This window comes from Amorphotheca resinae (genome assembly GCF_003019875.1).
Source record: "Amorphotheca resinae ATCC 22711 unplaced genomic scaffold M430scaffold_3, whole genome shotgun sequence".
NCBI classification, from domain to species: Eukaryota; Fungi; Ascomycota; class Leotiomycetes; order Helotiales; family Amorphothecaceae; genus Amorphotheca; species Amorphotheca resinae.
This window is the reverse complement of record NW_020194473.1, coordinates 1,440,047-1,452,780: the sequence shown is the minus strand read 5'-3', so window position 1 is coordinate 1,452,780 and position 12,734 is coordinate 1,440,047. Positions and strand designations below refer to the sequence as shown.

The 12,734-nt window shown below is 49.9% G+C and overlaps 6 protein-coding genes across 6 annotated transcripts; 3 read left to right on the top strand and 3 right to left on the bottom strand.

Annotated features, from left to right (window-relative positions):
- Positions 1-221: 221 nt before the first annotated feature.
- M430DRAFT_57001 (hypothetical protein) lies at positions 222-2,508 on the bottom strand. Its single transcript, XM_024868650.1, has 3 exons — positions 1,313-2,508; positions 937-1,265; positions 222-809 (listed from the first exon to the last, which is right to left on the bottom strand). The coding sequence occupies exons 1-3, from the start codon at positions 2,284-2,286 to the stop codon at positions 349-351; spliced, it is 1,764 nt and encodes a 587-aa protein (XP_024723232.1). The 5' UTR covers positions 2,287-2,508; the 3' UTR covers positions 222-348.
- Positions 2,509-3,472: 964 nt separating this feature from the next.
- Positions 3,473-4,251, top strand: M430DRAFT_96996 (hypothetical protein; the record flags this gene model as incomplete). The annotated part of the gene is made up of 2 exons (XM_024870003.1): positions 3,473-3,519; positions 3,579-4,251. The coding sequence occupies 2 exons, from the start codon at positions 3,473-3,475 to the stop codon at positions 4,249-4,251; spliced, it is 720 nt and encodes a 239-aa protein (XP_024723231.1).
- Positions 4,252-4,372: 121 nt separating this feature from the next.
- M430DRAFT_214313 (hypothetical protein) lies at positions 4,373-5,134 on the top strand. Its single transcript, XM_024864511.1, has one exon. It carries the CDS (start codon positions 4,495-4,497, stop codon positions 5,089-5,091), a length of 597 nt encoding a protein of 198 aa, XP_024723230.1. The 5' UTR covers positions 4,373-4,494; the 3' UTR covers positions 5,092-5,134.
- On the bottom strand, positions 5,135-7,598 carry M430DRAFT_214324 (hypothetical protein). The gene is made up of 5 exons (XM_024864512.1): positions 7,449-7,598; positions 6,965-7,360; positions 5,957-6,913; positions 5,613-5,911; positions 5,135-5,557 (listed from the first exon to the last, which is right to left on the bottom strand). The coding sequence occupies exons 1-5, from the start codon at positions 7,470-7,472 to the stop codon at positions 5,179-5,181; spliced, it is 2,055 nt and encodes a 684-aa protein (XP_024723229.1). The 5' UTR covers positions 7,473-7,598; the 3' UTR covers positions 5,135-5,178.
- An 887-nt stretch (positions 7,599-8,485) lies between these two features.
- M430DRAFT_117109 (hypothetical protein) lies at positions 8,486-10,984 on the top strand. The gene is made up of 4 exons (XM_024861662.1): positions 8,486-8,779; positions 8,920-9,277; positions 9,328-9,405; positions 9,456-10,984. Exons 1-4 carry the CDS (start codon positions 8,636-8,638, stop codon positions 10,865-10,867), a joined length of 1,992 nt encoding a protein of 663 aa, XP_024723228.1. The 5' UTR covers positions 8,486-8,635; the 3' UTR covers positions 10,868-10,984.
- Positions 10,985-11,826: 842 nt separating this feature from the next.
- M430DRAFT_40378 (hypothetical protein) lies at positions 11,827-12,451 on the bottom strand (the record flags this gene model as incomplete). The annotated part of the gene is made up of 2 exons (XM_024867388.1): positions 11,827-12,078; positions 12,137-12,451. 2 exons carry the CDS (start codon positions 12,449-12,451, stop codon positions 11,926-11,928), a joined length of 468 nt encoding a protein of 155 aa, XP_024723227.1. The 3' UTR covers positions 11,827-11,925.
- Positions 12,452-12,734: the final 283 nt, after the last annotated feature.

Below are 12,734 nucleotides of genomic sequence, written 5' to 3'. Positions count from 1 at the left end.
GTGGGGGGGGGGGGGGGGGGTTAGGTAGGTTAGGGGGTGAGATGGGATGAGATGTGGGATGAGATAAAGATGTGAGAGGAAGGTAATAGGTAAGGTACTTTAGAATAGGATATCTTAGAGAAGAGAAGTGTGTTAGAAGTTAGAGAGTTAGGGACTTGAGTTTATTTTAGTCAAAAGGGGGAGAAAGAATGGGGCGGATAAAAGAATGGGAGAGGGGAGGGGGATGATATATATATATTTTATTCTTCTAGATGTATACGTAAGATGAACTGGATCAATTAGCCACCACTACCTTACTCTCTCTCTCTCTCATTAATCATGATTGATTGATTCCGCTCCCTCGGAAGACTACTGCGGGACCAACTTCCCCCCAGCGCGCTTAACCTCCAACATACCAGCAACCCACTTCTCGACCTCCTCACACGCCTTCCTCGGATCCTTCTTCCTCTTCAATAAGAACCCCTGCAGTTCCGCAGGGGAGAACAGGCCCTCGGGGACCCTAGCCGCGAATTCCTTAGCCAGCGCCCTCAGTTCATCGCCTTGCACCTCAGCAACGACCGCGTTCAGGACCTTGACTTTCTCGCCCGTGGTGGGGGGTAATGGCGGCGTGAGGTCCACGGAGGGCTGGAGCCGCGTGCGAGGGAGCTCGTTGGCGTACATGCGCTCGAAGAGTTCTTGGATCTGGTGCGTCTTGGCGTTTTCGAATGCGACTTGGTGGTCGACGCGGCCAGGGCGGATCAGGGCATCGTCGAGTTTTTCGGGCCGGTTGGTCGTCATTACTAGCACGCGGCCCTCGTGGGAGGCGACGCCTGGGGGGTGTTAGGAGGTCTGTTTGAGTAGGAAGGGGGGCAAGCTGCTATTGTGAAATCGAGCGCAGCGAGGATGGGGGCTTGGGGGCTGGCCCCCATGAACAAAAAGGGGCAAAAGAGGACGTACCATCAATGATATTCAGGAGACCAGACAATGAAATGCCTTTCTTGCGCTCCTCTTCCGATTGCTCCTGAGCTTTCCTCAGCGCCTTGGTCAGATTAACTACATTAAAATCCTGATTCGATGATGAATCGCCATCCACCTTCTTGGATTCGTCGGATTCGGGGTCGTTTCGCAGCAGACCCGCTGTGTCGATATCTTCTAGGAGCACGATGCAGCGAGCCGGTAAATTAGTGAAGAGCATCCCTAACTCCTCTTCCGTCAACGTTGGTTCCAGCAAACTGACCACGTGGATATCCAATCCGAAGACGCCCGCCAAGGCAAAAGTAAGAGATCTATATAAGTTAGTTTATGTTTATACTTGTCTTATTAAGGTTCTTACGTCTTCCCTGTCCCCGGGGGCCCGTGGAATAGATATCCTCGACGGTAGGGGATACCCCTATTTGCGTACCACCTGGCAGTTGCCGGATTGAGGTACTCGTTGATATCAGCCAGGACATCCATCTTACGCTCCTCATCTAACACGACCGTCTTCATAGGTCTACAAGGCCGTTCCGCAATCTTAACCCAGGACCCTCTACCCCCGAATCTTCGCATATCCTTCGGCGCTGGCCTCTTAATGATTGTCTTTGCATTATGACCAAGATGATAATGGCTCTTGGCATGCTGAATAAGGGCCTTGATCGGCTCTGTCGACCTCCCGAAACAAGACAGGGTCAGAATCTCTTTGTCCTTCAGAGTGGCCGCTCCGCCACCGCCAAGTTCATCAAAAAGCGTGACCTCTTTCCTCCTGAGCGTGAAGTAGGTGCCGTCATGCCAGAAACTGTGATTCCCGATTGCGGGCGTAAATATCGGCTGGGTTTTCGCTTCCTGGTTTGAAAAGTTGAGCCACTTGATATTCCCATCTGCATCGACCGTGGTCTCTAAGTTTTCCGCATCCTCGCTATCAAGTTCCCAAGCGGATTTGGTAGGGGTCTCGGCCATCAGGCGTCGTGAGGATTTGGTCCTGTACTGGTGCGCAAGGAATTGGAGGAGGTGGGCGTGGATCTCATCGGAGCTGCTGACAGATACTTCGGCCATCCAATTGGCGGCGATCAGAGCCCAGATCACGGTCCATACTGAGCGACCTATACGGCCCCCAAGCCAGAGGATGGCCCCTAGGGAGACGAGGACTGTGACGTCGAAACCAAAGGTGTAGAGAAGAAATTTGTGGATGGGGCCGTAGCCCGGGATGAAGGTTTCGAGGAGAGTGGTTGGGGAGATGTTAGTGGCGGGTCCAGTTAACGGATCTGAAACGTTCTCTCGGGATGGGAACGCTGTTCCCAGGATTGAACTGAGAGCCATCTTCTGTCTCATATTTCTCTAGCCTCTCCAGATGACAATGTATAACGGTATGTAGCACGGGTTTTGTACCACCGCCACGTGCAGTACAAGACTTGCGAAAACTGGACCCGGCTCCTCCTTTGCCACCGGAAGAACTTCCTCAAGTTTTCGGCTTTTACCAAGTATGATAGTTGAGGAAGGGAGTGAGCGAACAGAACCGTGGCCTTTATGGCTTCCGGGTACAGCGCATTCAGGATGCAGGATGCGGATTTTGCAACTCGGCACTGGCCACTGGCCACAAAGGCTGTTCCACCAGGAGAATGGTTCGCACAGATTGGAAGTCCACAATGCGTGAGTAGAAAAGCAGTGGCCTGGACATGGAGGGAGAGAAAAAGAACAGGGGGAAACGTGTGGCTGTGATGCTGGTCGAGCTGCTGGATAATTGACTTCAATCTCCAGCGCTGTCTGGCATGCCTGGCCTGTGAGCGCTTGCCTAGGATCCAGGGATATTCGAGCAGCGATAATCGGGCAAGGAAAAGTACTTCACAGCCACACACTTGTAATGGCTGCAGACTGCCGCGGAAGAGAAGGCAGAAATGCTATATAGACTGCTGTACAACTGCTAGATGGTTGGAGGAAAGATGGCGATAAGTCAATGAGAAGATTAAAATATTTATGATCGAGAGTTCGATTGGTAACGGAGGCATGCTTTGGCGATGTAAGTGCAGAACTACGGTATATTGTGGATTTTATATGACATTTAAGTAAATAATACGTAAATATTTACAGTATTCTACACGTCTATATTTCCGACATCTATCAACACCACCACTCTCTTTCTTCTCAGACCACACCATCAGTCCAATCCCTGTGCGAGAACCCGTCCGCTGAAAACTGCATGTGAGGCTATCTGTCGACTGGGTTCTCACAGGCTGACCGATTTCCCGGTTGATGGAGTCGCCTGCACTCCCCCGGACTACATTCCCAGCCAGTATCTTGCAACCAGCAGCCTCGTCTGCAGGAACGACAAGCAGGCTGCGTCAAGAGCAGGCCGTATCAAGCACAAGATCGTAACGGCCTCTCCGACAGAGTGGCGCATTCAATTGATTTACAGCTTGCCAGAGACTGCACTTATCAAGCTACGACAAGACGAAGGACAGGATTATCCTCCAACAACCCAGCCATTCCCACATGATCCGTCAGCAAGAATCCAGCGAAGATGATGTCCTCAACGAACGAAGATGATCCCTTCCTCCAAGTGCAAGCGTTCGTCCTCCCCGCTTCTCCCCTTCCCTCCTCCCACTCAGCTAATCCCCCACCCGCAGGGACGTGCTCGCCCAACTCACCTCTACCCGCGCGCTCTTCACCTCCTACCTCCGCATCCGCTCCCTCAGCACCACGACCGGCAAGATCTCCCCCGAACTAGCATCCGCGCGCAAGGAGCTCGAATCCTCCTTGACCATCCTCGCCGAAGACCTCGCCGACCTCGTCGCCTCAGTCAGCGCCGCCCAGGACGACCCTTACAAGTACGGGCTCGAGATCGAGGAGGTGAGCCGCCGCAAACGCCTCGTCGATGAGGTCGGTGGCGAGGTCGAGGATATGCGGGAGGAGCTGGCGCGGTCTGCGCAGGGCCAGGCGAACGCGGCTGCGCTGGAGCAGCCCGCAAGGGACGACGATGGGCGCGATTATGCGGGCCAGTTCGAGCATCAACAGCAGCTGACGATGATGCGCGAGCAGGATGCGGATCTGGACGGCGTGTTCCGCACGGTGGGCACTCTGCGGCAGCAAGCCGATGACATGGGGCGCGAGCTGGAAGAGCAGGCTTATATCCTGGATGAGACGGATAGGCTCGCGGATCGCGTAGGAGGCAGGCTGCAAGGCGGGTTGAGGAAGATGGGGGAGGTGGTAAGGAGGAATGAGGATGGCTTGAGTAGCTTCTGTATCGCGCTGTTGATATTCGTGCTCATTCTGCTGTTAATATTGGTTCTGGTGCTTTAGAAAAAGGGAAGATATTGATGCAGGCAAGCAATTGGCGTTTGGGTACACCAAGGGGTGTTTGGAGTTGGAGGGGCTTTACAAGAGACGGCATATCAAGACCAATAATGGCATATCCAAGAAGAACCGTAGATGGGGGAGAGATTCAAGTCCATATTAGAAGATCTCACTCACAATTAATACAAGGGGTAGAAGCACATAGTCATCACAATTCATTACTCTGCCCCTGAAAGACAAGCAAGAGAGATGTGCCGATCTGAACAAACGCCCAAATGCCTTTTTTACGCTCCATATTTACTTTCGTTCATAGGAGAACAGAAACGACGGTTATCAAGAAGCTGGCAGCAAAACGCAGGCCACCATCACCCCAAGTTCCGAGGAGAAAGCTCATTTAATCGAATCGAGTCAACACTCGTCGTCAAAAGCGGAAGAAACCCTTGCGCAAAATGCCTAATTCGTCGTACAGGAGCCATCTCGCCCTTCTCTCCCATACATCCGTCCACTCATCCACTCATCCCGTCCATCACATTTCATTTTCTATCCATGCAATCAAGAAAGATGACTTGCATATTCGTCCGGCAGCGTCTGAACAGGTCTGTAGTCCGACTCGACGTCGAGGCCCGAGGGATCCAGGACAAGACCCACAACCGCCGTCGCAGAACCTCCACTCCCGGACCGTTCATGAGAAGTCGTACTACTATTGGAGTTCTGGAGAAGGCACCGTCAATGAGTCACCCTCCCCATAAAGGTAACGCAGGCAAGAATAAAAGAAAAATGCTTTGTGTGATGACGAGGAGGGGAGCAAACTTCGACTTCGAGGGAAGAGAGGTATACGCGAGTTGAAACTTCTAGTCGGAACAAAAACTCCAGAAAATCAAGCAGAAGAGGCATCCTGAAACACAGAATAAAGCGGCATAGTGCTAAAGCAAATCATCGCTGACTTCTGGAGGAGCCTACCGAGTTTTGCCGATCGTGAGTTGATCTTCGCTCTCTACGATCCCCATCTTGAAGTTTCAGCGAATCTAATCTCTTTTGGTTGTCGTCTGTGACCGGGTCTACTTCGTCGATCCTTAACGGCGTGGTGGTCTTGGTTCTGGCCGGTGACTGGTTGGCCCCAGATCGGGGGGCTCCATTACTCTTCGATCGCTTTGCCTGTTCTGCTAAGGCCTTCCATTTATTTTCTCGGTCTAGCTCTCGGGCCTCTGCGTTGTTTTGATGCTCAGTGTAATCATGAGAACAGTCATCAAAGAGTTGTGGGTTAATCTCCATAAACAGTTTCATAGCATTATAGACCATGCCGTGGATTGTTCTTAGAGATGTGTTAGCATTCAATAAGCTACAAAGTATGTGACTTAGTGACTTACCGATTCCAATGACCTTTCGAATTCTCGTATAACGGCGCAAACATTATGGGGAGGATGATCTCGACATTGTCGCTGACGAGATTGCAGAAGTATTCGTTGTTCCAGAAATAGAGAGCACGTTCCGCTACTTGGAAATGTGGGCTTGCAACAGACTTTGCGAGTTGATGGAAGAGGGGTTCTTGGACTTTGGCAAATTCCGCTGGGTCCATCACTTCAAAGATGTCTTCCACCTCATTAAGGAACATGACTTCTTTTGTGCTGTTGACTTTTGGCCAATATCGAAGTAAGCCAAGGACGACCTAAATTTATTAGCTTTGCTTCGTCACACGCACGGGACGACAAACCTCTTCTGTTAATGCCGCGTCCTTCTCCAAGAACTGAACAATACAGTATGCCAGTTGAGGGTGGTACATGCTTAAGCTCTTGACCTTGTGCATTGGAAGCAAAACTCTTGTCAAGAACAATTTATGTTCCTCCTTCAGTGGCAGTGCAAATCCGTTGATGATCGACCCGAGAATTTCCAGCAGCTCTGCAATACCGTTGAATCGCTCCGTCTCGTAGATGAATTGAAAGAACACATTGTTGATGGATCTTCGAATGTAGGACCGCAGGTTTAAGAACTTTCCGTATATTCGGTGCAAGGTAGTTTTCAAGAAATCACGTTCTCGAGGATCTTCTGAATCGAACAGCTCGAGTAGTTGAAGGACAAAGCTGTGGTCTATGTACGCTTTGGCGATGTTTGTGTTGAAATCTTGGCTTTCAATGAATCGAAGGAAAAATTCGTATACAACTTGAATGTGTGGCCATGCAACTTCCAAGACGGGTTCGTCTTCTTCTGGATCGAATGCCTCTCCTTGTGGGTTGACAGGCGGTGGTATTGGTCTGAAAAGGTTCTTGCTGAACATATCCACCACTCTTGGGTACATGGCCTCTGTAATAACTTGTCTGTTGTTCGCCACGTAGTCTAACAGCTCATGCAAGGCTAGTCGCTTGATCTCCTTCGACTTCATGTCACCACTCGCGTCGTTGAAATCAAAGATAACATTGCACTGGTCGATTTTCTGCATGAAAAGATCCTGTCGTCGGTTAGGAGGCACTTCGTGAAAGCCTGGTAACTTCTCGAGCTCTCGTTGAGGGGAAATATCGAATCTTGAAGAATGCTGCCTCTTGGGGGTTCTGATTCCCTCCGGCACGTCTTTCGGCGTTGTATGTAATCGGTCAAACATCAACGACTTCTGGCCAATTTTCGGGGGAGCAAGATCATGGGGCATCGTCTCTGCTGTACCTGGGGGAGGGATATGCTGGAGGGGAGGAGTTAGCCAGCATCGCTTAGTCTCTAAGTATTCACTTACGGGAGCACTGGGACTGATGATAACACTCGGGGGCAGTTGACCATGACGGCCAGGTGTCCCAGGCCCTGGACTGGGTGACCCTCCCATGCCGTTGAACCTGTCTGGAGCAGCTATCGAATTCTGACCTAGGTTGAGCGAATTGATAGAGCCTGATTGCGGCTGCTGAGCAGCAGGGCTCGTGTGAGCCGAGCTTGAAGCCCCGCCATCATTTAGAGGGAGTGCTTTGTTCCGAGGATCGTTGAGTGCAGTCGTTGACGACGAAGGAGTGACTGTTGGTGATTGTGCTGCTTCTCGGGAGCTACTTGATTGTGAAGGGGACGATGTCCCATCCTTCGAATCCTTGTTCTTGGATTTGGACGACTTGTTTGGATCTTTCGCGCGCGAGAGCTGCTCATGCTGAATGGGTTAGCATTTGTTCATGCATTACCAAAGGTTCGCGCGCCGTCAATGCGCCCCCATCCTTCGATCCATCAGGATGACTTACAACCCTCTGCCTGAAGCCTTTCATCTTCGCCAATGAGCTCTTGCGTTTCAGATCTCGCCGTTCACGAGAATCGACTGATTCGATATATGGCAGGGCCCAAACCTCTCAATACGGGATCCAAACGGTTGCAAGATGCGGTTTGGCTGCGTTCGGGTTCACGTCCGGGTGTGGATGTGGGTCGAAGCGTTATCTGGTAGGAGGATAGAGATCGGTAATTTCCAAGGGACAGCCTTTGAGAAGTAAAGAACCACAATCCTCTAGACACAGGATCAGCCGCTACAAGAGGTCGCAGAGCGCGTTGGACCACGCTTTGTGTTGTAGCGTTTGTTGACGTCCCGAGGTCCACAAGACGCAAGGAGACCAAACGCTTGGCACAGGTATCAACAGACTGGGGCCGGACGTGCACAACGTCTTCGATAACGCGTAGCTATTGTCTTCGGGTGTGGTTGTGGGTTGCCAGGTAAGCCGAACGGATGAGGCTGTTGATTTCGTGACTTTGGGTCTAAGGGGTAATTCTAAGCTATCCTAACGCACGTCAGTCTGCCATCGGGAGAACCCAGCAACCCAAGTCTAACGGCCAGGGAGTAATCCAGGGTTCAACGCACCGGAAGGTCATAAACCCAGGGTAGACACCGAGAATGTGATGTAAATGCGGCGGCGCTCAATTGCCGCGGTGGAGAGGAGCACCGGGCGGTAAAGAGATTCGTCTTATTGATGGGAACATTCGAGAGTGCACAATCGTGGGAAAGCCCAGACGTCCTGCGCTCCTGAAGCTCCTGCGGTTAAATCGAGGTGGATTGAAAAGATGCCGTGAAGAGAGGTTCAGCGTCAACGGGTCATCTTGGAAACGATCTCGAGTCTACAACAACAGCTGGGCGTTCCCCTCCACGTAGTGCGCCTAACTTTATGGTTTGGCGCTGGCTGCCTGAATTTATGCCTTAGGATTCGGGCCGCATATCGGGACCTCTCGTGAGCTCTTGAGCCTCGAGGTCTCTACAATAACCACCACAACTCCTATGGACATTAGAGAATTATTGGGGATATTCCCTTGTCGTGCCTTTCCAAGTGGATAAGAAGTGTCTCAAGTAGAGACATCAACAGGCTATTCCCTCCACGGCGAAAAGGATAACTATCCATTCACACGAGCGGCAACATATCATTTTTGAGAGATTATTCTCTTCCCCAAGATGTCCGGTATTGCTTCAGCACCCACCTTCGAGGTTGCGACGAGAGAGGTCGTCGCCGTCGAGCATCCTATGGTCATCAAGAACATTGACAAGGCCCTCAAGACGTTCGGATCAGGGGTCGAAATCGGTCGACCTTTCAAAAGCGTGAGTATTGGTGTCACGTGCATCGCCTTCTCCCCCCATCCACCTAGTTTCTCTCTCTACGGAAAAGAAGACTATTCACAAAGTCTACGGATTTCTCATTCATACCAATTGTATCAACCATATGCTAATCGTAGGCACAGCTTGTTGATTTGGATGATCCTGACGGATGTATTCCGATCTATCTCCGCCATCGAGACCCCATGAGTACCCCGATACTGTCGCATAACTGTACTACCAACAATATACTTCTCAAGGTCACCGTCCCAAAACGTACAGGAAGGAAGCGCAAGCGTGGCTCTCAAGAACCATACTCCGGAGACATTACTGGTTCAACAACAACAACATCAGGGGATAGCAGTCAAACTTCCCAGTCAGCGGATCTCCGATCACACTCGAGGCTCGATAACCCTCGTCAGCTCTTGAGAAGTCTAAAGGATAATGTTGGGAACTATACAGTCGAGGGTGTTGCAGAAATCGATAGAACACATCGATTCAGAGGTACGATAAAGCATCATGATGTCTGACTAGATTTACTAATTCGGTTCTAGGTCTTGCGGATTTCTATCATTCGACTAGCAACACAGAGTTTGTTCCGAAGTTTCTGGACTTGGTCTATCCTGGCGAGAGTGAGTAAACCCCCCCACCAAAAATATCTTGTGCTTGCTAACGTCCGCAGTGGAATCGATCCGGAAATTCAAATTCAACCCGAGTAGAGGTTGGAAGAAGAACGAGGAATTCGTGCCACCTCCAATATTGACAAACCACGTCCTGCCCTTCAATTGGGGTTATCATCAGAACCCCAATATTGTCCAGACGGTCAATCAATCCACTGGAGAATCTGCTTTAATCAACCGTTCGAGATCAAGAAAGTTCCAGATCGAATATCTTAGTCACGACGTTGAAGAGATCCCACAAACACGACCGTTAGAAATTCCAAGAGAACCAGATCTTGAAAAGCTCATTGAAGAATTAAACGAAGCGTTGGAGGAACGCCCCCTTTGGACTCGGAGGGCTTTGGCAAACCGTCTTGGAAACTCGCCACGCCTTTACCTCTTCAAGACTGCGCTGCAATATGTCGGCTATCAATTCAAAGGTGGTCCATTCCGTGATGTTGTCATCAAATTTGGTATCGATCCTAGAAAAGACCCCAAATACCGGATATATCAGACCATATTCTTCAAACTCTATGAAGAGGAAGAAAAGGGTCCCTTCCGAAAGTGGCACGAGGTTCGCAGCACGACCATCTCAAAACGGACAAAGCTAAAAGACTTGACCACTCACCTTTTCGATGGCAAATCTCTCACCCTCGATGGTAAAGTCTGGCAATTCTGCGACGTTACAGATCCGTTCCTCGTCCAACTCATCAACAACGCACCCGTCTGCCATGAATTCAATTCCAAAGGCGATGGGTACTTCTACAACGGTTCTTGGGCGAAGATCAGGGCCGTTATGAAGATGAAGCTCATGGCAATCCGCATCGGAAAGACCATCAAAGACGAAGACTTCGAGTCGGTATTATCCAAAGTCCCCGATATTGTGGACAACAACGAGAAGGCTAGCAGCAAGCTTTGGGTGCCGCTCCCAGACGTTAAATTCACCGACGAGGAGATCAAGGAATTAGAGGAAAAGGGGGTCAATACCTTCGGCGGAAATAATCGGAAGACTAATACCAAATCCAAGGCGCGGAAGACTAGAATCCGCCACCGGCTTGCTGACCTAAGGCAATCCCGCGAGCCAGCGAGAGTGACTGATTCAGAGACGCTGGCGCCATCAGTAGACATGTTCACACCTAATGGTCGACAATCATGGCGTGACCAGAATGCCTCCAGCGGGCGAAGCAATCCCGCCGAGGCTCCGAGCAATCTCGACGACAGCGAGAGCGCAAGGGTCAAATTTGAAATGGCACTAGATGCAGAGGAGGAATCCGCATTGGAGGATGAATATTCGGAGGATGCAGAGGGCGAGACCGATCTCGAGGACGATGTTCTACCCGGCGAGGGCGAAGACGAGGAGGATGATAGCGATGCCTCAGACATGATTGATTACTCGAAATACTACATACCGCGTGGAGCGCCGGCAGCTAAGTAGCTTTGCGTGGCGCTGTTCACACAGGGCTACCTCTCTATCGGCTTGGGCTGTCTAGGTGCATAGGTATTCTTCGTCCTTTGCTACAGTAACTAGCAATCAACCAATTTCTCAACCCCCTTACTTACTCGCATGACCTTGGTGATTCTACTCACAACAGTGATTTAGAATACAAGTTCTTAGCATCCGCAGTACAATCAAACGATCCGTGACTCCCCGCAAGTGATCATTACCTAGGTAGGTAGTATCAAACACGACCAGCAATCAAAACAGCTTAGCCTGCAAACAAAACCGCCCCTCCCCTCTCCCCATCCCTTTTCTTTCTTCCAAGTTAACAAACAAGTTACGACACCCAGGACCTCAGGATGGAAGATACGTCACTTCTGCGATTGATATATACATCTACCACCCGGCTCGGCTCATATCTTTATATTCCCTAGAGATTTATCTGACAGTGTTATTAGCGCGATATCTTCATTTGGGGAGATGAATAGATAGATAGATAGCCAGATATCTTTTCTCACATTTTATTGTTGATTGCGAGGGAGAAAGAGGGGGAGGGAGAGGGAGTGCGAAGGGATGGGGTTGGAGAAAGGGGTAGATGGTTATGTGATAGGTGATGCAGCTGTGTTGTTTCTATGGGGAGGAGAAGGGGACGTTTAGCTTCTAGGTACCAGTATAGGTAGCGAAAGGAAATATTTGCGCTTTGGAGAATCATCAGATTTTATGTCCCGATCTTTCTGCTGGAGTGCTTTGCTATATATAAACATAACCCACTCACTCTACTACTACCCTTCTACCTCTCCCTAACAAAGCAGCCCAAATATCATCAAACGAATACACCAAGAAGACGAAAATCCCCCTCCCCCTCCCCAAAAAGATAAGAGAAAAAAAAAGGGGGTCAAAATACCATCGACTTGTCTACCACCCAAACCCATCCTAAATCCACCATCGCTCAGAGTCCCGGGAATAGTAAACCCTGCTCATTTACAACAGCGCGTAGAAGTTTCGGCTAGGACGAAGGATCATTCACACCCTATGTCATTCACACCCTATGTCATTCACACCCTATGGAAGTGGAATTCCTTAGCTAGCCAAGCAGTTATTTTATCTCCTATCCCTCGCTTCTCGTGTGCAAGATCAGGGAATCTGCTGGCTTGCCATTCCTCATCTTTTGTATCGCTACGCTTGTGGGTTTGATCTGGAGTTGATGTCTTCAAATAGATAAATCATTAGCAGATATCCTTTCTCTGGCTGTGTTGTGTTCATTACCTCTTGCGTTTGGGATTCTTCGGTGGTTGCTTTCTCAGTACCCTGGTTCTTGGTCATCCGGGTTAAAGAGTCGGTTTTCTCATTCCTGATATACTGTACTGATGGGATACCTGATCCTGGTTTGTCCTCATAGGTGCGTTCTTGGACGGGTTCGAGAGCTCGGATTGGTGGGTTGTGAGGGAGTTTGACGGGACCTAGGCCCTCAAATGGAGGTTCTAGGCCGACTAATGGTCTTTTTGCTGGAATCGCAAAGCTTGTGACGGTTTGAAAAGTGAAGAATCCGAGTGCTAGAATGGTAGTGGTATAGTACCGCATGATGATAATGATGATGATGGGTGTTTTGTAAATGGCCAATGAGAGAGGAAAAGAAAACTGAAGCAACCACCCGAACTAAGGAAAGAAGGAAAGCAAAAAAGGGGCAAAGCTCTTAGGGTCAACAAAAGATCATTGAGATAACTTTTGTCAATGGTGGTGCTTAATGCTGTTAAAGCTATATCCTTATATGCTTTGCCCGCTTTGCCCGCTTTCCCCAAAATTTCCCCGGACATCAACTCTTCTTCCAAGATAAGGATTGGGTGGTATACGGCGAGGTGTTTCA

What these genes read in the sequence shown, in the direction of transcription:
- M430DRAFT_214324 (XM_024864512.1), bottom strand. Translation starts at nt 7,472, where the DNA reads ATGAAAGGCTTCAGGCAGAGGGTT. An exon ending in ACGCGGCATTAACAGAAGAG is followed by an intron (nt 5,912 to 5,956) that starts GTTTGTCGTCCC and finishes TAATAAATTTAG; the next exon opens with GTCGTCCTTGGCTTACTTCG. An exon ending in TCGAAAGGTCATTGGAATCG is followed by an intron (nt 5,558 to 5,612) that starts GTAAGTCACTAA and finishes CACATCTCTAAG; the next exon opens with AACAATCCACGGCATGGTCT.
- M430DRAFT_57001 (XM_024868650.1), bottom strand. Translation starts at nt 2,286, where the DNA reads ATGAGACAGAAGATGGCTCTCAGTTCAATCCTGGGAACAGCGTTCCCA. An exon ending in CCCCCGGGGACAGGGAAGAC is followed by an intron (nt 1,266 to 1,312) that starts GTAAGAACCTTA and finishes TAACTTATATAG; the next exon opens with ATCTCTTACTTTTGCCTTGG. An exon ending in TCTCCTGAATATCATTGATG is followed by an intron (nt 810 to 936) that starts GTACGTCCTCTT and finishes AACACCCCCCAG; the next exon opens with GCGTCGCCTCCCACGAGGGC.
- M430DRAFT_117109 (XM_024861662.1), top strand. Translation starts at nt 8,636, where the DNA reads ATGTCCGGTATTGCTTCAGCACCCACCTTCGAGGTTGCGACGAGAGAG. An exon ending in TCGGTCGACCTTTCAAAAGC is followed by an intron (nt 8,780 to 8,919) that starts GTGAGTATTGGT and finishes TCGTAGGCACAG; the next exon opens with CTTGTTGATTTGGATGATCC. An exon ending in TAGAACACATCGATTCAGAG is followed by an intron (nt 9,278 to 9,327) that starts GTACGATAAAGC and finishes ATTCGGTTCTAG; the next exon opens with GTCTTGCGGATTTCTATCAT.
- M430DRAFT_214313 (XM_024864511.1), top strand. Translation starts at nt 4,495, where the DNA reads ATGTGCCGATCTGAACAAACGCCCAAATGCCTTTTTTACGCTCCATAT.